Here is a 26,111-nt window from a genome sequence, read left to right as displayed (position 1 = left end):
TCTCTTAAAAATGAAATGTGGACACTACAATGAGACTAAACCAACAAAACATACACATCAGATAGTATTTGAAGAAAATGAAATTATGCACGCTGGGACACTAAATCAGGCATAAGTAATACTGCTGCTGTATCAGCAGAGGTGGGCAGAAGAAGACAAACTGGCACAAAGTAATTCATGATCATGCGATCTGCAGGTGCAAAAAACCAAAGAAAACATAAAGGCTATTCGGTTTTTGCACGATCTCTGTGCAATATGGATAAAAAACAAAGGAACACAAATAAAAACATTAAAATCAGGCATTTAAAGACTCTTCAACTGAATACACAAGTGGATTAAACCAGTGTCTGATGTTGGAAGCATGCATTTCAGCTGAACAGTCACCTTGAAAAGAAGAAAAGGCTGTAAGACCAGTTATATAATCACAAGTCATCAGTCAGACATTTTTTCTCTGATGCCACAAACACAAAAGTCGAGGATGTCTGCGGTCTGATAGTCACACATGTATGAACCCTGTGTAAAAAAATAATACATCGATAAATAAAAAAATAAAGAAAATTCAAGTTTAGACACTCAGACTGTTTTGAGTATGTAAGTAAAAGTGCCTTAATGATGCACCTTCCTGATACTGAAAATGTACTGAAGAGGCCTAATTCCTACAATCAACTGCTGGACAGAAAAGTATCTCTGAATGCAAAGAGTTTGGCAAATTTGGGAGCAGTGCTTGGGAAATCAGCAAGTTTAGTCTCTTTTTCAAGAAATCCATGAAAAACAGTGGAAGAAAAGGGTTCCTAAAAGGGTAGATAATAACAAAAAGAAAAAAGACGCAGAGCCATTGAATGCAGAGTAGTGAGAATATAGAAAATGATAAATTTGTGCAGAAATACAGGTATTTAATTGCACTAAAACGAAGAAAAATTAGTATTTTTGTGTTCTTTATCAGACTAGGTGCCTGTCTTATGTATGTACATGTTTTCGGCATTGAAAAATTTGTTTTTCCTTTTGTTGTTTTGCTTGGATGTTTGAGCTTCACGGTGCAGATTGAGGTCTTCTATGTGCAATGCGGAAACTTAAAATCTAGTCGATTTTAAGGTCACAATTTGATTCAATTTTTTATTTAAACCTTCTTATTTAAAGCACCACGGCTATACCATTATTGGACTATTGAGTCTTGATTTGTAAAGATCTACAGATCAATGGTTTAATGCCCTGACATCTCCATTTACATTTTCCCTTTCTCTTTTAAAGGGATAATCTATGTAGTACGCTCAAGTGTGAGTTATAACGGCCAGTAAGCTACACTGTGTTGTCTTTGAAGTGTTGTTTTTTTTTCTCCAGGCATACCCTAGACAGCACAAGTAGGTGGTGTTGGAGAAAAAAAAATACTGATAGAATCACAGATTCTGGCTTTGATTTCGAAATTCAAAGCTCATTTCCATCAATTTTCGATTTAATATTGAAATTTTGACACCCCTACCGAGAAAGGCCTTTCAGTGACAAGTGGTTTAACTTTTGAAGCAAAATATATATTTTGAAACAATATTTGCATCTTCATAAATGTTTTGTAACTTTTATAAGGAAAAAACTAGTAAAATTCCAAGCAGAGTAGTTTTTTTTCCCATTTTAAATCGTGTCCAAAATGTTCTCACTCATTTTAGCATCCAATGGCTCCCATTCTTTTTCACTCTTTAGTCTTTTTCTTCACGTTTTACATATCTTGTGTATGCATCTAAAATGAACTGAAATGGTGTGGAAACATTGGCACCGTTTCATTGCCTGCGATCAGAACTTTGAATCCACCCACTCTGGTTCTCTGAATATGGAGATGGAGTGTAACGACTTCACATTTCAGTCTGATATCAGGCAAACTGTTTCACCCCGTGGCTTGACTTCAAACACAGAACAGACTTTAAAAGAAACCATCTTTTAAGGGCAGCAAACAAAAACAAACAGTCATGTAACCAAAGATACCAGGGGAGGATGGATCACAAGGTTGAGGCATAAACATGTACTGAAGTGGCCTAATTCTTACAACAACATCCTGTTGTGATGATCATTTGAGTCCAGGCTATTGGGAAAAAAAAAAAGAAAAAAAGAAAGCACAAAAACTGCTCTGAAACTGAAACTTCACATTTCAATATTGAACTGCTTCACACTGCTTTTAAACACCAATTACAGTGAGTCACGATACAGATCGATGAGCAGCGGCTGTTACCAGATGTGGAGTCATTACACCGAATGTTAAAAAAAAAACAAAATGGAACGTATGCAATGACTAAATACAGATATATTATGCAAAACTCCCCAATGTTTTTTTAAATAGTCTATTTCACTTACACCGTGGGGGGAGAGGGAGACACATTACTGCACTGGTGTGTTTAAAAAGAAATTGGTATAAAATGTGGTGCAATAAATACAAAAAATTTGAATTTGACAGATGAGAGATTAAAAACACTGTACAGGAGTTTGTATTTGTACATTATGCTGAACTGGACTGTTGTTATACCATTACGTCTTTATATAAAGCCCAGCCTTGAGTATGTTCTCCAGGTGGAAAATGAAGAAGTGCCTCTCAAGGACTTTTTTTTGTACAAACCTGGGCTGGCAGTCATTCCTACTTGTGCCAAAACAAACAAACAAAAAAAACAGCATTTAGGCCACTTTCCTCAAAAAACCCACGCCCAGCACTCGCCACATTTCTGACCGAGAGGAAAAAAGTTACGACACAGTTTAAATTCCAACGTTACTACAAGAAGAAGAGGTATCCATTTTGAAACACTTGTCTTATGTTCTTTTTATATACATTTCTGTATATGTATGACCTAGCTAAAATGTGTAGCGACAAGCTGTGTAAAAGTGCTTTTCAGAAAAAGTTTGGCAAAACAAAAAAAAAAAAAAAAAGGAAAAATTAAACCAAAACAACTAAAACGAGCATTGAAGCGGTCACAGTACACGTTACTGAAATAAACTGCATCTGGGCAGTAGTTCCTACAGCCAGAGTCGAACTTAAGGCTGATCAACAATACTTTAAGACAGCACCAGTGATCACAAGCTGAGCCCCTCCATCTACAATACAAAGAACAGTAACTGCTCGGAGGAAATGTGGGAACAGAACTTTATATTGAAAAAAGAAAATTAAAAAAAGGATCTGTCTTGTTGTTTAAAAAAGCATTTCCTTCTTCCAGGAACAACCAGAGAGGCGAGGCGAAGCTCTGTCCCTCCTGATCTTTAAGTACTTTACAATAGTATGAGCCAATTATGTACACAATGGCGAGTGAGACTGGCAATATGAAAATCACAAGTACTTCTGTAATGTCATACCATTACACTATATACCATTATATTTCACCTTAATAGGACTATTTTCACAAGGAGGTCTGCGTAATGCTTAACACCTAAACAAACAAACATAATACACCACTCACCGAGATGAAGTGAGAGAATCTGTCTGTAAACATTAACAAACATAGATACTGTATATAATTATATTCATCTATACCCATAAGTATATTAAAACCATGTCTAAGGAAGGTTGGAATGTAGTGTGGTCCTGAAAAAAATTGCACAAAATCGGTCATTTTCCCCCCTCCTCATCCTTTCCCCCAAGAACAGGAAGAAGAAGAGATAAATACGATGATAGATCACGCTGGAAGTGATGATTGGCTGCGGTGGAGGAGGAGGAGAAAAGGGCTGGCTCGCCGCCATACAGCCACCCCGTGTGTGTGTGTGCGTGTGTGTGTGTGTGTGTGTATGTGTGTGTGTGTGTGTGTGTGAGATGCCGACCACAGCTTACAGCAGGTAAACAAAGAGAGGAGCAGCGTGGTTGGTGGTGGAGAGGTTCAGCTTTACATCTCCTCCTCCTCCTCCTCCGCCTCTTTTCCTCTTCCTCTTCCTCCTCTCTCTTAACTCTCCCTCCACCTCACTTGTCGAGTTCTTCAAAGTGCCGGTAACTGACAACGTGACAACACTTAAAAAGTTCCACAGCTGTAAAAGTAACAAAATAAGAAACATAATGAGGTGGTGGTCTGGGCCCTCTTGATGGGCGCAGGCGAGCTGTAGAGAGCGTTAGTGGTGGTGTTTCATGGCAAGAGAGGAGGGAAAATGGACACTTCCCCTGCCGACGCTCCAGTCACTCTGCACTCGCCACAAATGGCGTCGAGGTGTTTGTCGGTGTGTCTCGTCTCTGAATGGGGGTCAAAAAGCACTGTATTCCCTTTTGTAGCGTGCCACTTCAGATCAGAGGTGGATTGGAGCCCAGGAGACCAACAGGAGCGCACTTTACAGGGAATGAGGTATTGAGGGGAGCTGCGTTGTCACTCTGCGGCCGGCTTGCCCGGCTCTGGCTCCTCTTTGACCCTGGCGGGACTTGGGGCGGAGCGGCGTGGCTGGGTCGAGCTGGAATTGGAGCCCAGGGGACTGGTGGGGTTGTGACTGGAGCAACAGGGGCGGCCTTCGAGGGAGGAGGAGGTGAGCGCCCCCGCTTCGTGATCCTGGCAGAACGAGCGAGGGCAGAAGTCACAGAAGGACGAGGCAGAGGAGCCGCAAACACTGCAGTCGTGCCACGGACATTCCCAGCGTCCTACAGACAGACAGAGAGGTCGTTCAGATAAATCTGAGATGATTAACAGGATAGAAAAGAAGAAAATACATATTTCTTTTCATACAAAACATCTTCAGATAACACAATCACTTTTTGGTTGAAATGGTCACATACAGTGGATATACAGTATGCAACAATCAAAAAGGTTGGGTATCCACAGTTTAGGAAGTGACCTTTGGTTGAATAAAAGTTGCAGATTGTTGGCTCAACACCTTCAGAGTTAAACAATAAAGAGGCTCTGTAGTTAAAAAGTTAAAAAAATATTTCATGCCATTATTAATGCAATTTAAGACCTATTTCTCATCTATAGCGGCAGAAAAAGCACCAAGGATCTAAAGGAAAGTCAGTGTCCCAGCACTTATTAATGCTGTGACGCTGGGGCTGGACTTCAATACTGCGCCCAGTGTGAATATAGAACAATATTGGGTGATTGCAGCCATTTGCTGCTGTGTTTTTTGCAGCAACTTTATGTTTTCTATAAATAAGAAAAATCCTCTTCAACATATTTTAAGGCCTAAAAGTCTATTCGATTTTAGAACACAGAAACCTTGTAATAAGTCAGGAGAGTACTAATAAAGTAGTGTTTTTATACATTTGCATCATCTCAGAGCATCACAGCAGGAACATTATGCTGTTGAAATAACAATGAAAAATATCTGACAGATTTTAATGGACATGCACACACACAAGTACATTTTGTCATTACCGTATGGCGGCTTGGTGAGGTTGAGACACAGCACGTGGTACGCCTTTGGACAGTCCTTTCTGTCACACATCACTAGCTCCCCTCCCTCTCCGCAGCAAAAACAGAAGTACTCATGTGTGTGTTTGCCCTCCAGCCGCAGCTTCCGCTTCTTCGGCTTCAGCTTGGCGTTCCTGGCCTTCTCCTCCTTCTCCGTCACCACAGCACTCTGGAGGAAACAACAAAAGGAACAAGAATGACCAAAGTGGCATCAAACACAACTTTGAAAAGATTGCTGAAGAACTGGAATCAGGATGATGTGGAGAGAGGATTCTGTCCTCACCGTCGGCTGCACCCCAAGGAATCCCGAGCAGTTGTCTGACCCACAGTGACAGGACGTCCTCCTGTTGCCCACACAGTGCAGGTTGTAGTTGAACGTTAGCTCTGTGTCTGCAGGGACAAGGGACATCACATCAAATGGACCATCCAGCTTGATCTGAACGCATGTAACGTACGAATGTAACAGAATACATGTGAGCTCACCAGTCTCGATGTCACAGAGGGCGAAGAGTCCAATGCGAACGTCTCCGTTTACCGTCCATTTCTGCGTTTCACAGTTTGGGCTGCAGCTGTGGTTCATAAACCGAGACGAGTTTCCCTTCGGGCCGGCATCTATCACACGATCCTACGAGGAAGAGACAGACATGAGGACACAGCTATGCCTGATGGAGGTCTCTCCTCTGAACAGCGTTTCAGTGTATCACTGATGTTACCTTGGTGAGGGTGAGCATGTAGAAGTTGGTCACATGATTTTCCTGGGCACGTTTGATTCGCTGCTGGCACTCCTCCGAGTCAATTACCTCTCCCACATACTCGCATATAAAATCACCCTGGAGGAAACAACAAACAACATTTTACATTGTTTTAGGAATCACCCAGACAATCTTATTTAAAATGACTTATAATTAGGGAGAAGGGCAGGAATCAATGGCAAGGAAACCTGTGTTTCAGAGCCACTGAACCTGTGACCTTCGGAAGTGATGATAAAGAGACCCCGATCCACTTTCTTTCAGTTCCATTCTGACACCTGAATTTAGGTATCTGCCAATTCTAATATCCTAACACATTACAAACTGCTGTCTGCAGTTTAGAGACTAAAATGTCTCCAACCTAAGGACATGGTGAGTTAGCCAACTGTTAGTAGCTCACTTAGTAGCAGACTGTCACAGGTCAGGTTACGTGCATTACAATCTAAGAAACAGGGTTATCTCAACCAGTAACATGTTGTTTTAGATGGATTTTTTATCATTTAGGATGGAGTAACATGTTCTGAGGACATTTAGGCAAATGTTTACAATAGGATGCATAAGCACATGACTTTTAACGAACTTCCAAATCAGATAATAACAGCCTCATGCTGATGTCATTTTGAGAGAAAAGATTGGGCAATAAGCTCAACACCCACCTTCTTGAGAGCCTGGTTGGTCTTGAGGCCCCAGCCACGGCCGTCTGTCTTTACCACTTCCGTCTCTGCATACAGTCGCTTGGAGAAACACTGGTTCTCACAGGCGTCTCCAGCAGGGCACACCTGACAACAACAACCACATGAAAAGGTAAGAAATTTAAGAGGTGAGGTTCCTCATGACCATCCCTCTGGTTTTAATCTTCAAGACACAGGCTAAACAAACAACAACAAACATGCACACAGACCTGTGGGTGACACTCGTACTGCAGCATGCGGTTGAGACACTGAGAGTGGAGGCTGCAAGGATGTTCATCTGTTGGTCTGCAGTTACATCGTTGGATTTCTGACAAGTCAGCTACATGTACTTGCACTTTCCCCACCGGTTTGTTGGACTGATATGGGAAAATACAACATAATTAAAATAAGTAAAAACATTGAAAACTTATTGAATTGAACAATTTTGGGTAATTGGTCTTAAAGTTAGATATTAAAATGACATCACCTTGATGAATTTGTAGGGTGGAGGTTTGCGAGAGTTGCGTTCCTGCTCTAGAGCCTCCCTGCTCTCCCTCTGTGCCTTAAGCTCCTGAAACCGCCTGGCTGCTTCTTCCAGAGCTAGAAAAACACCAAATATATCTCAGAAATTCATCCTTCCTTCAACTTTTAGGGCTGAAATCGCAACAGATTTGTGTTAAAAGAACGAGGAAAATTTAAATTACCTTTCTTGAAGGTTTTGTTGATGTTGATCTGACCTGTGACAAAGTTTTTGTCATTCTCCACATAGGGGAAGACGCGGCCCTGGTTGATCCAGTAGTAGTCGTGCGAGCCAAAGAAAAAGACGGGGAAGTCGCCGATATCATGGCGGAGGCTCTGAATGTTTGATGGCACCAAGCGAGGGTTGCAGATCTCCGCCGGCCACCACCTGCAAGAGAACGGGCAGAGATGTTGTTAAAAAAGAAGAAGAGGAGGAGTGTGGCAGAAACAAATAATAAAAACATGTTATCTAAGTTATTATGGCTTGAGGCTGGTGTCACACCTGCACCAAACTTTTCAGATTATTACTTCTCATTCTTTTATTTATGTGAATGATAATTTATTTCTGCCACTAAAAATGTTCCTCAAACTCTTACAAAATTACACAGTTCATGTTTAAAGGAATAGAAATGCTGATTTTTTGGCACATAGTCATTTTTCTTAAATGGAAGAAACATCTGTGTGTCCTGTTACCACATTTTGATGCCAGCAGGTTATAAACTGCAGCATTAATATTAAAGAGGATGGCTTACAGTCAGTGTGAGACAGGAAAACACCACTGCTGTGCTCAGCCCAACGTTTCCTGAATACCTGCATCTATAATGTGACATCCTGTTTCAGTGGGAGGTGCATTACTGATTTGTTGCACCAAACTTAAAGGATAAGACCGGTGATATTCTATAGTTTAAGTACTGTGAAGAGACCAAAACCATCAATGCATTAGTCTGTCGCTGACCTGGATGGGTTCTCAGCACATTTGTTCCCACTGAAGATATAAGTCTTTAAAAACTGTTTACAAATATATAGTTCAGTTTTCTAATAAATAAATTAAATAAATAATTTCTAAAACAGCAGGGTATGTTTTTATAGTTTTCAATAGTGCATTTTAGGGGGACTATTTTCACCTGCTGGTTGATATACATTTAACGCTTTAGTTCAGGGATTCTCAACATTTTTATAACTGAAGACTCACTTCTGATTGTTGAAAAATTTCCAAGCACCAACTTCTCATATAAACGAAAAAAAAACAAAAAAACACAACAAATAAAGATATATGTTATGAATCCATTTAATGTATTCTGGGTCATATTTCTTCACCACATGCTTTGAAGCTTTTACTGGAGCAAAATCGTCTCTCACATTACTTTTTCATTTCAAAAACCAATCCATTTCGTGACACAGCATCAAAGCGAGGACAACGGCAAAACGCATTTTTCTCTACCTGATGAAGTGCTGTTATAGGCGTGGTCATTGAAATTATGCATTTTACTTTGATGTTTTTTATATATGTGAATTCTTGAGCATGCTTAAATTTCAAAACAACTAGCTTTGTAAATTACCAAAAAGACAACTTGATTCTAAGCAAAACATTTGGCATTACTACTGCCTCTGTGGCCCACTAACTGCTGCTCTAAGGCCTTGCTGCTCCAGTAAGTATTTACATCCTTTACAGCTGGATGGTATATGTGGGATTGAGTCCAAATAAACTACAGTGGGTGGGTTCATTGTAGTAAAGGAACATGTCAGCCAGTACTACAGTGTAACTAAATTATGTGTTTTCCATAGTTTTTTTTCACAACAATAAAGCTGTATGACACAGAGGAATAATCTGTATCAGAATTTGTCTACACAGGCGATACTTATTAGTCGGATCAATTCATTGATGATGGCACTGGTCTTTTCATTAGGTTTTTTCTGATACCAAGAAAAATTTAGAACATCACCGGACCTATCCTTTAAATGTAACTGCGACATAAACTGACAGTTGCACAACCCACAGCAGTCTGTAATCGGTGCTCTCTGCGTACCTGTAGTTGCCCAGTTTGACCCAGACAATTTGTTTGTAGTGAGGTTTCTTCCCTGCCCTGCAATCACTGCAGGACCACGCCCCCTCCGGCATCTCCATCTCCAGACACTCCGGGTGAAAGGAAGCCGGGCATGAGTCGCAGCACAGCAACTTGCCTCCTACATTTGTACGTGTATATGTGTGTATGTGTGTGAGTGTGTGAGTGTATGTGTGTGTGTGTGCATGCGTTGTTGGAAATTGGTATGCAAAGAGAGGAGGAGTGTATGATTAGGTGATGCACCTTAAAACCTGGACAAACTCTGAATCTCATTTGCAGACAAGCCTAAGAGAAGTATAAAGACTACAAAGTCTATGATTACAGCATGTGACAATAGAAAGACAATAGATAATGAAAATAGTGTCTTTGTAGGGGAAAAATTCCCCAAAATATAATCTGGTCATTATTCAGAAGCCTGGAGCTTCTTGCTCGAGTAGGGGTATCACGACTCTTAAAGTCTACGATCCAACTTGACTTTCAGTTTTTCAGGCAACTGTCACTTAGATTTCACATTCTTCTTTAAAAAAATAAGCAATGGTAGCATTATGTCATTTTTGGGGGAGAATGTACCACATTAAGGCCATATGGACAAACTTAAATCATTTATTTTAATGTAACAACAATAAGATATTTCTGACTGGCTCTCCCAGTGCCAGCTTTGGGGCTGAGTATTGAACCAAAATGTTTCAATACTATCAAGTACCAAAACATTACCTGCCATTTGATAACTAATATCAATAGCTAACGAGTACAGTTTTGGTTTATTTTCATGTTATAAAACCACTTTGAGTGGTAAAGGTGCTGAAACCTTCATATCTATGTTATGAAACTGCTTTGAGTGTATAAAAAGGAGGTGAAAATGAAGCTGAAGATTTGTGATGTGTGATGTAATTTTTTTATTATGTTCAAACTAATTTTATACATTTAGTATTAAAAGATAATTTTTCTGGACCCAGTATTTAAGTAAGGTATCTCTACCAGCATTGAAAATGTTTGAACAATACTCAGCCCTAGCCAGCATGTTACCACAGTTGCACAAAAGTACATGTTTAAGTGTTTTTGAGTTGAAATGTTTTTTTCTGTCTGACATGTGTGCAAGAAGGCAGGTGTGGAGTGACAAGAAATACTTTTGATTTCGATCAATTTTCAGTTTGAATTGAAACTGTAACACCCCTATGCTCGAGTGAAGGCTCCCCAGAGAACCACACTGTGTGAATAACATTGAAGTTGGAAACCCCTGCATGGGGTTCTCAGGTCGATTAAAACTTTTATTGCAGCATGTCTGGCAATCAGATTCAGAGTACTGTACCAAGACGAGTCTATGGGAAAGACATGCGGCAGCACAGGAATAAAATCAGCCAGCAAGTTAACAGTTAATCAGGGTTATATCAAATAAATTATTGGCAAAAAGCAGGCATGCAGTCCTGCCAGTGAAGCAAACTTCCCATCACACATATCGCATCCTGCACAGACCAGCTTGCATGGAATCATATATTTTTTTACAATATTGCAATTTGCACAATGTTCTCTCTTTAATGACGCTTCAAAGAGTGTAATGTCACTAGTCTCACACTTGTAGACACATCTTTGCTTAACTGTTCTCAAATTGAGTCCAGATTGGGATTATATTCCATCCAAGGCAGGTCAAAGCTCCAGAAAATGATGTGAGCCAAAATTTCATTTCATCTGAAAATTTCAGTCAAAAAAATTAAACTTAAGTTGCAGTCAGCATAAAAGAGGTGAGGCTGGACAAAGGCCTTTCAAATCAAAAACAAGCCCAGAGTGCTGAAGCAGAGAAGCAGTGAGCCTTCAGCAGCGTAAAGCTCCACAAACCACAGACAGAACCTGAACTAATCCAGAGCGCCCTGCATCAGGGCATCATACTGTTGTTTAAGTACTGGAGGTTTGATGACCAATTAGATTTTCCCCACAGTGAAATTTTACTTGTCGAAAATTAAAAGAATGTTTAGGCCAACTTTACTGCAGAGATATGAACCCAGATTGACTGTTCATGCAGAGCACAAATCAATCTCACAATGGGCCTCGTGCAAGAACCACCAATTCGATCCGATTTGTTTTTCTTAAGTTGCACGTACAAGTGATTTAAAGTCCGAATGAAACAGCATTTTGAGATTATCTAGCTTCCATATTGTGATGTATTTCCATAGTGAAACAGTATAGAAAGGCGGGACATAATGCTGGAAGGAATTTGTTTTGAATGTTGAAAAGTGGGTGTGTACCAAATTGCCATGATGTTGCCAGCTAACTCACAAGTCTTATCTCTGTGCTGCTAAAAGCTGAAGACTGATTGATGGGTGGATGTCACGACATTATTGGTTAAGACTGGTTGGTTCAGGCCTATGTAAACGTGTCATATATTGTCTTTTACAGGAAGAAATGATTGGATTTTGATATAAAAATATTTAGTGTTTTTTGGGCACACATTCTTAAACAGGTGCACAATATGATTGAGGATGTGATCTAAAGGGGTTAAAAAGGCATGAAGGACATTCACAAGCCATACAGATCTATCAAGCAAGTCGTGAACACGAAAAAAAACAACTTGTTTTGAAGAATCACATTTCCGTAATTAATTTTGAGTTTTAATATGACGGTGGAATTTACTCAAACTGGCTGATTTTAATTGTCATATTTTAGAAAACCTATGCTATACCAAACAGTGTAACATCATTTGCTGAGTAATATTCTCTCATCCATCTTGTTCAAATCAAGTCAAGGAGCATCTTAACTCACAGACCACTTTGCACTGGCAAGATATTTATCACAAGTTTATGTCAAATAATTCATTCTTTGAGTGTTAAGTTTAACTCTTGAGAAAACATTTATTGTGAGAAAAATTCTTAGCTCGAGGTTAATTTCCAATTGGATGTCACATTCGACAGCATAGGAAGCAGAGGATATTTGACCACCATGAAATTCTATCTGACATGATTCAGGCAGAATCATGTTAAAACTAACAAACTAATTATAGAGTGCTGCAGGAATGAGTCCTAAAACATGGAAATGAGTTAGCATTTAAGCACTTTTGGTTTCCTCGTCAATGGATTTTTTGAATGGGCTTTTGGTCAGATGCCTGAAATTAGTTCTGTGGTTAACACAAGCTTAAGAGATTTTAATGTTTTGATCTACAACACAAAACACTGGATTTTGAAGTTCTTACATGTCTTAAAAAGGGCAGTTGCTAACAAGTGGCTAAACGAGACTACGAAGATTACCTGGGACATTAAGCATCATCAGGCTAAACACTAGTCACATGGTGGTGGCTTTGAAGTCACGTGACAGTATTGCAGTTGGCTTATAGACTAGCATTAGCTTTGTACCTCTAGCGAGTGCATTTATGCATCAGAAATCAGAAAAGTGGTTTTCACTTATGAAGATTATCTTGCTGTACATTACAGTAATTAACATAAACCTTTGTTCGCCATAGAGCTCATTCTCTGCACTAATCCAAAATTTAAAAATTCCATTGGCTTTTTGTGGAGGGAACCAGAGTGATACCAACTTCTGGGTTGGCCTACAAAAATATGTCACCCTGCAGCACTCTATTCATGTCATGTAAAGTTGCGTTTGCCAGCTTCCTTCTTCACTCTCTTTAACAAATATTATGCCTCCTGTGATTTGAAAATTACGGTAGGCGATAGTGCGATTACAATAAAATTTTATCTAATTGTTCAGCCCTAGTTTGACCACTGTTTAGTACACAAATCAACAAAATACATAACATCATGTATCGTTTTAAGACATTTTAATAAGGGGATGTTACATATTAAAACTTTAAATCTGACTCCTCATATGCCCTAAAAAAAGGTTTTGGATAAGAATGCAAAACTGTTCTTGCATGAGGCCCACTGTTATCCGTTAATGTGTAAGGGAACTTGGCTGAGGTTTCTTTGCGCCACTCTGCATTAAAATTAACTGCATGTTTAACCAGTTAATTAATTTTGCACCTCAAGGCTTTGAAATGAAAGATGCGTACAAAAAGGGGAAACTAAAATCAGAACGGGAGCAGGCATAACACAAACACAGACCAGTGGGACAAAGGAGAAAGAGAAAAACTGTGCAGTTACCTTTCCCAACATTCTTTTTGGTAGCTGACGAAGGAGAGGGAATCATAGGTAATTTCAACTCAGCACGATTTGACTCAGTCAGAAGGTAGTGGGACTTATAGGCATATGAACTTAATATGGTGTCAGTAAGGTCTTGCACTAACAGCCCTACACAAGACACACAGGAAGAGACGGGGGTGAGCCGCAGTCAAACTCGAAAAATTACCCAAAAATTCACAAAAAGAAGAGAAAGAACAAACACACGCACAGCCTCTCACACACACAAGCACACACACACAGAAGAAACAAGTAAAACAAAGTTTGTCCCAACACAAATAGGCCAAACAGTGCACTCAACTTGTTCAACAGGAAAAACATCACATCTAAACTGGTTCAAAGTCAAAACCCTCATCACCAAGTGGAGTGCAATGTAACAGCCTGGATCATTCATAGTATTAGTATCGTGATGGAAAACAAACATTACATTTCACAGCACTGCTATTCATGAACAACTATGCCAAACATGAAACATGTAATATTAAAAGATAAAATACCAAAAATCAAATATCTAAAGTATGTGAGGTTACTGCAGCAATATGGTTACTGTCCAAAAAAAAAAAAAAAAAGATGCGAAAACTACAATCACGGACGCTGATGAGGTCCTGTTGATGCTCCAATGTGAAGTGCAAGTAAGAAGAACTAATCTAGAGTGAAATCAGCCAGTGTAGTAAAATGAGCAACTTCTGCATCAGTCTGCTCCGTCTGTTCAGGGTCACTGATGGATCGCAGCTGTGGGAGAGGAAGGCTGTTAGGGTGTACGGTTGTGAGAGCTTACCTCTGGCACACAAGAAGCACCAGCCCACATTGACGGGGGAGGTGAGGAGGCCGTTCCTCTTAGCGCTGCCGTGGCTGCTGCAGATCATGATGTGGTGGGTGATAGAGACACTGCCTGCCGCCACGCAGCTGTCTCCTGTGTGATAGGCCACTGGACAGCGGATGCAACGCATCAGACGACCTGGACAAGAAGCAGCGGACAGCAGGACAAAACTCAGTAAAGCTCACTCTGTCACACGAGTATGTGATAGAGTACAGCACACACAGAGCTGTGAAAGGGTGCTGAGTTTTTATAATATATCGGTCAGATTCCTTTAAGGGTTGTAGCTGTAATTAAAAAGGAAAATATATGAACACTTGGTACTTTTCTTGGCGTCTAAGACAATCAAGACTTCAGCCTTCAGTTGTTAAAAGTTGGTTGTTTTTTTCTCTTTGCTTCACTGTACTTTACAACAGAAGTTCTGCTAAACAAAATATGCATTTAATCCTCAGACTTTTACCTTTTGTGGACTCAACTATTTATTTACATGTCCCTGCTAATAACTCACTGTCATCTGAAACAACAAAAATGTTTGAAAACCCCTGTTGTGGACAGAACGGACAAATTCTGAACAGTACAACCATGATCAGACTCTTCTTTGTAGATATTTTTACTCAAAAATAGTATATAAAACATAATTCACTCAATGATGTTACTTGAGACAAGTGTTTGGGAGGATTCAAGAAAATATAAATCACTTCCTCACCATAGCAAATTGTAAAAATGCACACAAAATGTGTTGGAACACATTGGAGAAGTGCAAGTCTTAGTTTCATTTACTTGCTTTCCAGATTTTCTTAACTATTGATTAGTAGAACTTACAATACGGGCAAAACAAACAAACCTGCCTGATGTGGAAGGTGGAAATTGAACTTGATGTGATAAATATTCCCCAAGCACATTTTTGCCACCTTCACATCTGAGGATCACTTTTAAGCCAAGATACCAAAAGTTTGTTGCAAACACAGTGCATCTCTCAGATACACTGCTCTGATTTCCAGCAGGATAATGCACCATAATGTTAAGACATTTCCAAGAACATGGTGATTACTTTATTATGGTCTGCAGCCTCCAGGTGCTTCTCACCTCAAATAGAAGCAACTTTTAGTTGCTGTTCTGTCTTGACAAGGCTGTGTCGCCAAATATTAAGCAGAAAATGCAGCACACAATTTAATTCAAGGTAAACTAGCACCTTTTTTGTCAGGCCTTCATTCCTCAATCTAATTTCACTCTAGAAAATTGCACTTTGTCTGATTTTTCCCTTTGCACTTCTCTTCTACATATTCTAACAGGAAAGTACAGCCTCGATCCTTGCTTATTATTTGAGAATTTTTCTATCACTATTCTTCAATAACATCAGCTAAAGTTTTCGAGTAAACATGAAAGTTTCATTTTTCATTATTTTCTTCACACTTTGCTGATGTAGCAGCGATTCACTTGACCGCACCTTCCACTGCAGACTCAAACAGGAAATCAGAGCAGCTGAAAAACAAAGCAGAAGCTGTTTTACCTTTACTGGCTCGTTGCAGGTCTCTCTCCAGGCAGCAGGTAGAGCAGCTGTGCTGGGGGCAGCAGAAGCCTCCGCCTGGACTGCTGGTGGTGCCCGGGAGTTTACGGACACACTCCTCATGGTAGTAACAGCCACATCCTGACGCAGAGCAGCGTGTCACCTCCCTGCCCGCCGTTTTACAGCTAAAGCAAGGATGATTGCCTAAAAAAGTAATGAGAGAGAGCCTGTGATAGTAAAGATCCAAACACAGCAGATAAGATAGAGATGTCATTTTCTGATTCACTCACCATTTCTACATTCCAGGCAGGTGAATCTGCCTTCAGGTAGGGACGTCAGACCGAGACAGTCCAAGTGAAACTGTCTGCTGCAGTCACCTTCACACACGACCAAACCCTCGCCATACACCTCGCAGATCTACACGCAAACACAAAGACTGTTAGAACATCATATAACTAAGTTTTAAGAAGAAATGATGGAGATTAATCATGAGCAGCACTGACCTGGCAGACGGTGTCTCTCTTGCCGGTGCTGCTGTCCTGTCGGGACAAGCCAGAGTCCACAGACTGAGTATCTGAAGCATCTGCATCTGCTGCTGCTGGACTATCAAGACTCTTCCCAAATAAACCCTGAGAGATCGAAAGATAGAATGAGCCTGTTGATGTGTTCTCTGTGAAGGATCTTATAAAAGACAGACGCATCATGTGTAAGCCCTCTGAGTTTGACTACTCTTTCAAGTCAGAACTTCACATTCAAGTCAAATTTAAGCACTTTTCCAAACTAAGATCCCCCCCAAAAAAAGAAACACAAAATTTTCCTCTTTATGTTTATGGGTATTCCTGTCCATGTTGTCTAAACCTACCTGTGGGTCGTTGAGGCCTCTTGAGTCAGAATCTGAGGTGTCTCTATACTGAGAAGAAGCCATCTCCACATCTGTTGACGCTCTGCTTCGCTTCTTAAGGGGCTTACAGGCATCAGATATCTCACTGGCTCCTAGAGGATCACATATGGGGATAAATAAAGATGGATTTCACTTTTTAGAAGTTTAAGGAGTTGCCACTATAGAGGTTGGGGGGGGGGGGGGGGCTAAAAGAAGGATCTCCTACCTTTCTGTGAGCCTGTCCTCAGCGTGGTCTCAGGAGCTGTTTCCGCCTGTGAGGACATAAAACATTAAAGTTTAGGCTGTCATGGTAGTATTTTTTCATTCAGATAGTAGTAGTATCAGTTAGTTTGAGGATGCACTAAGGCCATGTTTGGAGTGACATAAGTGTTGCATAAAATAACAAAATCCTGTCGTACATTTCAACTAGTGTACTGATACAGAGCAACAAGTCTGAGTTCAGTAACCGTGTCTCACTGCCTACCAGACCTATTATCATATTCCTCAAATGAAATGTCATTAACATCTACACCTTCAAAAAGATTATTGATGATGTCTTATGACTGATAAACAGACACTTGCTGATTTGGCAAACATTCTGTATGAATTTAAGCTGTAATTAACACGAAATGGACAAAGAAAACCACAAGTTACAGCCCAGAACAGAAATATGATACCTGTTCCTTTTTGGTTTTCTTCTTAGGGACGGGATCGCTGCCTCTCTCTGACTCAGACCTGCTCCTGACGGAGCGCCGTTGCAGCTTCCTCTCCTGAGAACCTAAAAACACAGAAAAATATTGAGCTGCATCTTTATATGTCAAATATTCATCAAAACAAACCACACTGCAGGTCTGCATGTTCCCAACCTTGTGGACTGCTGTGGTGTGATCCAGGAGAGGAAGTCTGCTGCATTCTTCCTTCCTCGCTCCTCCGACTGGCGGGCCTCGCCTCCCCTTCTTCCTCCCCTTCATCACCATCTTCCTCCTCCTCAGGACTGTGCTCAGGTTTGGCTCTGCTGTCCTGCTGAAAGCATCGACATTTGAAATATCCTTACAGGATAACTCATGTAAACATGTTTTTGTCTGTCTGAGTCACACCAACCTCCGGGGAGCAGTAACCCAGGTCAGGCTGCCTGGCCTCTCTCTCCTTCCTCTCCTCCTTCTCCTCTTCTTTGTCTTTTTTCGGAGACGGAGCTGCTTTCTTCTGCAAGAGAGGCCAGTCACACTTTGTGATTTCCACGTTCAGCCTCTTCATGGTGATGGAAAGAGGCAGCAGCTTTCTGGCGGCCGCTGTTTTCCAGGCCCTGACCGGTGGCGGCGAGTCCTGCCGTGCTCGTACTTCACAACCAGCATTCTGTTTCGGGGAGGTGATCTTACGCTGCTCCCCCCTCTGGTTCTTCTCTTCGTTTGAGGCCTGTGAGCTTGTGTTATCCTCCGTGTTTGAAACGCTACACTGTCTGCGTGGCAGCTGCCTGCGTGGCGGCAGCTCTCTGTCTGGTGACTTCACTCCTGCATCTTCCTTCTTATTGACTGAGCCGCTGGAGCGCCGGTTTCGTTTCTCCACTTTGACATTGGGTTTCTTGCTAGGCGGAGCTTCATTAGGGTCTGGGTCAACATAGATGAAGGTGTAGTTGTCAATTCGCTCCTGCCGCGTCATCACGAAGGCGTCCTCGGCGTGGCCCACACCCACCTCCCACTGAGAACGCTCCCGCTGAGGGATGGGCTTCAGAAGCTAGAGGAGAAAACATCGAAAAACGACTGATGAACTTTATGTCTAAATAGATCCGGTCTGACTGGAGAACCTAAATTATCAACATGATCACTTTCCCAAATAACTATTGCTACTGGCATCCATGATGTTTGACACAGAAAAAAAAGACAACTCAGTTTCTGAGTTGTAGTTTTTATATTGGATCAGTCTGACAACATTTTTCTTAATTTCTTAGATGCATTCATACGTACTTTGTGTTTCTCTACAGGGTTTGTGGCCTTCCGCAGAGTCTCAGCCTGAAGCTCGTCAAACTGTTGCTTCCCCTGGTACATGACTATCCTCTTCTCATGGATCCATGCTCGCTCGGCGACACTACCAAAGAACTGGACATGGTATTCCCTGTGACCTGCACACAGACAGAGAAAGGAAAACAATTTGTGGCATTTGTGTCCATCCACATTCATACATTTATGAAAGAAAACAGGACAAATCAGAGTGTCAAGAGTGACATTTGGTGCATGTGTGGTCATACCTCTGGTATTGATGCGAGTGTGGACCTTCATCTGCGGGTCAGAGGAGACCATGCAGGGCCACCAGGGGTAGGTGCCCACCTTGGACCACACCAGATCTCCTATCACAAACTCCTTACAGAAGCCCGTCTCTTGGATCACTGACGGGTGATGCACCTTGGGAACCTTAACATGAACATGAATGAGTCACTCGTCTGCTTTCAAAATCCAAACAATGATCTGCAGCAATTGTTGTGCAAAGAATTCAAACAGCTACGGAGAGAGAACAGTTGTGCTCTTGCCTTCGGCGTCTTTGGTTCAGTTTTGATGACGGTCTTCTGAGGCTTCTCTGTCTGCACTGGAGGTGTTTCTATCTGCTGGGGCTGGATGTGGATGTCCTCCGTCTGGCCTGTGGTACCTGTCTGTGTTTGGCTCTGGTCCAGGCTCTGTTCATGAACCTGCATCTGCAGCCTTGCACTCTTTTTCCTCTTCTCCTTCTTCCTCTCATGTCTGCGCTGCATCTGAGCAGCCTCATTCTTCTGAGACTCCTTCTGAAGAAAGTAGGAAAAAAAAAAGACTTCAGTTAACTTTTTTCTCTTTTGCTTTTTCTATAAAAGGTAACTCAAAAACAGATCTCTCTGTCTGCCGAAATCAAAACTTCTCAAGTGCTGCTGAGAAGACGATTAAAGCAAGCCAAGATGTGGAAGAAAAATTCCAGATGGATTTTAATTGGACAGACTGAACTTTTGTTTAGTAGGTGATGTCATTTTTCTGTGGTTCAATATAGACTGCCTTGTAATTTTATGTAAGATAATGTTTATATGTAGAGCTTAAAGGGACAGTTCACCCCAAAATCAAAAAACACATTTTCCTCTTATCTTATCTAGATAGCTGTGGCATGAGTTACTAAGTTTTGGAGATATTGACCATAAAGATATCTGGCCTCTGTTGAATATAATCGACTCAACTCGTGGCCTGGTTGACCCAGTTACCAGGTTAATCAACAGACCTTGTTGTGAGCAGTAGGAACTGTTTTCTTTCTACAGTAAAATCAGCCAGAACTACTTCCTAAGTAACATCTCTACAGCCGGTATCTCCAAAACCCTGCAACTCACACCACAACAATCTAAATAGATAGATAGCACTACAGGCCAGAAGAAAATTATGTTTCGTTTTTTTGAGGGTGGCACTGTCCCTTTAAACATACAGTCCATTAATCTATAGACAGAAAAGTAATCAGCAACAGATTTGATTATACATCAATCAATCAGTTATTTTTGAAGGAAAAATATTAACTTTTCACAGTCTTATACAAAAGTGAATATTATTAAGTGAAAAACTATTTATGTTTTATTTAATTCTTTTCTGGCATTTTACAATTAATTTATTCAAAGACAATGCATTTTTTAAATCAGTAATTAAAATAATCATCAATTACAACAGTAACTGCAATGAAATTAGATCTATACATTTCGTTTCCCCCTTCCAGTGTATGGGAATAAACGGGTTGTCTTGACTCTGTACAGTGCCTCAGATGTCTCTATCTTTATTTGGTCTCTGATAAATAAACTTGATATGATAAATTAATTTATCTTAGATTTTTCTGGTGTAAGGCATACATGAACAGGGGTATAATAAACTTACTACTTCAAATTATAAAGCTTGTGAAATGCAGCAATAGGATAGGATGCAGAAAGGTCACACTATGCTCCTTTTTCTCTCTTCATTTGGTTACTTAGTATATAATTTGAATTGCATGAAATTTGATTGCATGTCAAAATTAATATTGTAGTCCTCAAAATGTGCAGCAGTGCAAAAAAAAAAGCCAAGAGGCTTATGTTTACATTGATTGAGACTGTGAATAATCATTAGTTATAACCCTAAATCAATGAATTGTTTATTCAGGAAATAGTAAAGAAAACATCAGTCACATTTTCCCAGTTTGGACCATGCATGCATTACCTGCAGCTCTTGCAGCAGGTCTCCGCACAGCGCAGATTCAAACAGCTCTTTTCCGTTCTGATACGTCTTTATGATCTTAAGCTTGATCTCTGGAGAGCTGGTTTTCTTCAGCACCCCACCAGGGGTGTTGGACGGGGCATGGGAGGGTTGAGAAGAGGGGGTACTGTCCACAAGGGAAGGGGGAGGACTGGAGGAAGGCAGGTGTAATGGGGGAGGAGGGGGAAGAGTGTGGGTCATTATGTGAGGCGTCTGGGGCATGTGGTGCTGGGTGGGCAGTGGTGGTGGAGGGCTCTGTGGGTGCGGGTGGGTTTGTATGTGAGGTGGGTTTGAGTGGTAGTGGTGCGCGTGGTGATGGTGATGGGGGTGATGGTGGTGGTGGTGGAGGTGTGGGTGATGGGTGGGCAGAGGCGGAGACACAGGGGACAAAGGTCTCTCCTGAAGGCCCGGACCTCTCAGGACCGTCCCTTCCCCCGGCATGAGGCCGTGTTCTCCATAGCTCCGTATGGCCCCGTAGCCGTTAGCCGAGCCGTTGGGGAACTGCGAGTACATGGAGAACTTGGCCGGCGGCTCGTACATGCCCAGACCCGGCGGGTAGCCATTGGACACTTGTGACATGTCCTCCGAGGCCGATGGCGGGTAGGAAAACTCTGCATCCAGGGCAGCATCATAGGAGGGTCCACCATCCTCGCCCGGGTCACTACCGGTGTCGCAGGTGCCTTCCTGTCTGATGTTGGCTGAGTCAATGAGCTGAGGGGGTTGCTGAATTGTATTTCCCATGATCCCTTGCATGAAAGAGAAGGAGAAATCCATTGTTGGGCTCCTGCATCCTTAACTGTCTTTTTCTTTGACTGGACCTGTTAACAGAGATATGTGTAATTAAATGAGCTCTGATTAAATCAACTACACACTGTGTTTTCAAATTACTCAAATACCTTGTGACAATCATCTCATTTACCCTTGATCAAGCCCTTACATATGATAGATTGATTACATACTCTCTGCATGACCCTTTTTGGGCCCTTGTTGACCCCCAGCTTCCTGCCACTATATGCATTACGTAAGTATGTCTTTTGTGTTGAAATGCCCATCAGGTACAGTGCATACTGCAGACTATACATGGCAGCTTCATAATATTCTACAAAATTGATTAATTGTGCAACCCCATAGTATTGTATCAAAAATTCTGGTATTGTGACAATTCCACTGCCCAGAGGCCAAGAAACCTACTACTGCTCCTATTCTGGAATACTATCCTGCTCCTGGTTTGCTGTGTATCAGTTGGTGTAATTTCATTAAATGTAAATGTAATTATGAATTTCTACCATAAAGGCATAAAATTACCTGCTACTTTAAAACTAGATTTTGACACAGGGAACCTATACAACTAACACAGGGCCTCAAGATATGCTGGCAGGCTTAGACACATGCCTGCATATAAATGCAACATCCCCGGTGTGATTCCAGCTGGGGACCTTTGCTGCATGTCATACTCTGTCTTTTCTGTCTGTGTCTACACTGTTAAATGGTCCGACAAAGGCAAAAAAAAAAAAAAAAAAGCATATGCTCCCCTCTCTTACCATTTCATCTAATGTTGTGCTTTAATGGTGCATACAGTTGAGAACAAAATAATTGCCAATCAGTGGCATTGATGCTTTATGAAGCAATAAGATATGTGACATGTAGCATCAATCTAAGAATACATACAGTATCTTTCAAATCTAATCTCAGCTTGTAATAAACTCAGTAGACTATCTTAACGATTTTGATAATGACAACAGAGGTATTTCAAGCAAAACTGGCACAAAAAAAATCACTAGTACATGATTCTAAAATGTGAGTATTTGTTGATTTGGTTTATACTTTATAATAAGTAAACTGAATATCTTTGAGTTTTGGACTTTTGGTCGTACATAATTAGAGATTAGATTATGTAAACTTGAACTCTGGGGAATTTTGATAGGCCTATTTGAAAGACAAAATGATTAATCGATGTGTAGAAATTATCTATAGATTATAACTGAAGGGGTTGTCTGAGTGGTAAATGCCAGTGGAGAATAAGTAGCTTTGTATGGTCGAACTCTTTGCAAAAAATCCTGGTAAATCAGATTCACTTAGCTTTAACTTACCCTCATAACATAAAAAGTCTAGGCAGCATGTACTGTTTATTGTGACTGAGAAGTGTTGCAGGACAGCCATTTATCATTGGTCTAGTACCTCGTTTTAGAAGCTGTAGATCATTTTGAGTTTTTTATTTCAACAACAGGAAGACATGGTGGCCTGTTATCACAAACAAAGAGCAGCAATACTCTGATGGTGGTTTAGTTTGGGCAGAGATGCAGGCTGCCCATCATTGCCCAAAGGTGAATAACAGCGTAAAGTGTCAACAAATGGTCACTAGTAGCTCTGTGTATTGGCAAGAATCTGGTGATACCGTGTGCATCACAATACAGGGGTTACGATTCAATATATTGCAATATATTGTAGTACATACTGCTATTTCTAAATCTAATTTTAGGAAAACTATCATAGTATAAACAACACACCACCATATATATAAAATCTAAGTTACAGGTTTACTTTTCTACACAATCAAAACAGTAAGGACACCTTACACTGCTATCATGTGGTCTGCGGTTTGAACACAGCACAAAATTAACCACTGCCATGAATCTTTGCATGTATCATGATAATATGTTTTGAGAATCAACACAATATCATAAAACATAACATTGCGATACTCAAGTGCATCGATATTTTCTTACACCCCTCGTCACTAGCTACATACATCATCTTGTGGGGTTATTTTAGGGTTCATATCTGCTGTGGTAAACATTGATACTTGGATACACCTGTGTGGTTATATTTCAAAACAACTGTGCAGACCAAAATGCTTCACTAAATGATCTTATAGCTTTTTACAATGTTAGTCTGAATGTTAGATACCAGTGGACAAAAAGTGGACTTGAGTGGTCAAACTCTGCGGGGCTAATTCTCAACTAAAAATCACCATCAATTAACTTGCTCAACTTGCTCTCAAAACAGAAAACAAACTCCCAAGCTGCTTGTCTTTCTGAGACATTTGAGGGCTACTTCTATGATACCAATTAATCATCTTTGTCGTGAGCTATAGATCATTTTGAGTGTTTTTTTAATTTCATCAACACGAACACATGGTGGCCTGATATCACAAACAAAACAAAGAGCAGCTACCAGTGTCTGCTTAGCCCTCTTATACTTGACACATTTAATATCTATAATGATAAATTCATCAAGTTAATAAAGTGTGGAGGCTTGCATGCTCGCAGTGGATAAACTGATAGTGGTTTAATTTGTGAAGACACTCAAGCTGCACAGTATTGCCTTGCCAAAGGTGGATAACGGTGATGTAAACATCCATAAAGGTGTCAACTAACGGTCACTAGCTGCATATATCGACTTGTGGTGCTATTTTGAGGTTCATATCTGTGGTGGGGAACATTAATACTTGGTTTTAACTGTGTGGTTATGTTTAAAAACGACTGCGCAGACCAAAGTGTTTCACTGAATGATCTTATAGCTTTCTGCGATGTTAGCCTAAAGCTACCTGGCATCAAAGGGGATTGTATTGAAAAGATGTGACGGTTAGAACCGCTAGAATTCCAACACGACACGAGGATTCGAACGTTGGTGCTTTTGTTGCACGCGACTAAACATTAGCAGTTATTGTTTATCGTTTATGAGCATCACACATGGAACAAGATGAAAGGGGAAGCTAATGCTGGCTAGGCTAACATTCCATTGCCAATATGGCTGCCTTTGCCCCTTTAAATCAAATTGTCTGGCGTGATTATACCTCCATCACTGGCGGTTTAGGGAGAAATGTGCCTGAAAATAAGCTAGCTGCGATGAAAAACGGTCCGTGCTGAGACAGAGTGGGGGACAACAACATGCATCCACATCGGCAGCAGCAGCAGCTATGGCAAACACGCTTATCGCTAAAGAGGAGAGCAAAGGAGCAGCAGCACAGATTTTGATGCCGAGTCGAGAGATGCAGGGAAATATTTTAAAAAAATGTCAGTACCTTCAGCGTGTCCCATTCTAAACACATACACCAGCCAGCAACGTTTCCTCGTTTAATCTATAAGAAAAAAATAAAAATAAAAAAATCCTGTAATAAAGATAAAGCGCAGGCCTTTCCTTTTCGTTTTAACGCAATTCTCAACAGAGAGGAGGAGGGGGGTGTTACGCTATCTGGTTGCTGCCCAATCCCAATGCTTGGCTCTTCTTCAATGTAGGGGCAGGAGCATTTTAGTGAAAACCCAGCTAGAGACAGATATGTTAAATTCTCGCCCCCCTCCGGTGTGCAGTCTTCTTTAATAATAATCTCTAGCTCCCTCTTCCTCTGGTTCAACAAAAGCACCCCGCTTTTAGGCCTGCTCGATCTCCAACTCAGCGCCAAACCACACAGATCCAGACTGGAGGGGCTTTCAGGAGCACTCCGGGATGTGTAGTTCACTTCTGGTGTATTTAATAGCAGGGAGTGTGGGTAAAAAAAAATAGTGGAGGATCAGTAATAGAAGTCACACCTACACTGAAATGAAAGAGGAAATTCATGTGTCATGTTTCATTTGAGGAGGAGGAGGATGTATCATGTGAAGATGAGTAATAAAAACAAGAAACACCCTGAAAGATATTTTTAATAGCATCATCGTGGTTTTTTAGGATGAAAGTTGTGAACAGTATTAAAAAATGTTTTGAATTTATTTTCCACCCTGACCACACGACGCGATGCAGATGCCGTAGTGACGTTTACACCAGCGTCTCCGGTTGGCTTTTATACGCCTCCTCGCCTGATCTGGAGCTGAGAGGAGGGGGGAACGAAAAGACGTCTCACTCTGCCCCGATTTCCCGGCACCACAGTTTTTGTAAGCTATTAGTGTGCACCACAAAGGTACAGTTCACCCCCAAAACATTTAAACATATTTTCTACCTGTGGTGCTGGTTATCCACCTGGACTGTTTTGGTGTGAGAACTGGAGAAATTGGCCATAGATGGCGCTTGGAAAAATAGGCTATTTTTGATTAACAAAACACATTTACACAATTGCTATTTGTGCAGTGGTACTACTTGGGATTGATATGGGCTACAAGAGCACCCAAAAACATGAGCGTGAAGGATTTTTAAACTTATGACAATAAGAAGCTGATTGAGAAAACTTATTGTCAGGCTCTTTATTTAACACAGGGCAGTTTAAAACTTACCTTGAAAAGTGTATCTTT

General features: G+C 40.9%; 1 protein-coding gene across 1 annotated transcript; it reads right to left on the bottom strand.

Moving 5' to 3' along the window:
• Nucleotides 1–1,000: 1,000 nt before the first annotated feature.
• nsd3 (nuclear receptor binding SET domain protein 3) lies at nucleotides 1,001–25,386 on the bottom strand. Its single transcript, XM_084728591.1, has 25 exons — nucleotides 24,914–25,386; nucleotides 20,854–21,707; nucleotides 19,194–19,442; nucleotides 18,915–19,077; nucleotides 18,634–18,788; nucleotides 17,774–18,403; nucleotides 17,539–17,695; nucleotides 17,350–17,450; nucleotides 16,899–16,944; nucleotides 16,655–16,785; nucleotides 16,296–16,421; nucleotides 16,083–16,209; nucleotides 15,796–15,996; nucleotides 14,247–14,426; nucleotides 13,433–13,579; nucleotides 9,309–9,465; nucleotides 7,467–7,669; nucleotides 7,250–7,362; nucleotides 6,993–7,139; nucleotides 6,748–6,870; nucleotides 6,056–6,172; nucleotides 5,826–5,967; nucleotides 5,626–5,732; nucleotides 5,307–5,511; nucleotides 1,001–4,579 (listed from the first exon to the last, which is right to left on the bottom strand). Exons 2-25 carry the CDS (start codon nucleotides 21,661–21,663, stop codon nucleotides 4,314–4,316), a joined length of 4,803 nt encoding a protein of 1,600 aa, XP_084584717.1. The 5' UTR covers nucleotides 21,664–21,707; nucleotides 24,914–25,386; the 3' UTR covers nucleotides 1,001–4,313.
• Nucleotides 25,387–26,111: the final 725 nt, after the last annotated feature.

This window comes from Lutjanus erythropterus, chromosome 10 (assembly GCF_056507025.1).
Source record: "Lutjanus erythropterus isolate fLutEry1 chromosome 10, fLutEry1.hap2, whole genome shotgun sequence".
NCBI lineage: Eukaryota > Metazoa > Chordata > Actinopteri > Lutjaniformes > Lutjanidae > Lutjanus > Lutjanus erythropterus.
Note: the sequence above shows the minus strand (reverse complement) of the source record. Positions and strands in the feature narration are given on the sequence as shown.

Bases quoted from the DNA above. Each gene is read 5' to 3' on its own strand.
- nsd3 (XM_084728591.1), bottom strand. From the start codon at position 21,663: ATGGATTTCTCCTTCTCTTTCATGCAAGGGATCATGGGAAATACAATT. The intron at 15,997-16,082 runs GTGAGTGAATCA...TTACTTTTTTAG, and splicing joins CTGCCTGGAATGTAGAAATG to GCAATCATCCTTGCTTTAGC. The intron at 6,173-6,747 runs GTGGGTGTTGAG...TGTTTCCTCCAG, and splicing joins CCAACCAGGCTCTCAAGAAG to GGTGATTTTATATGCGAGTA.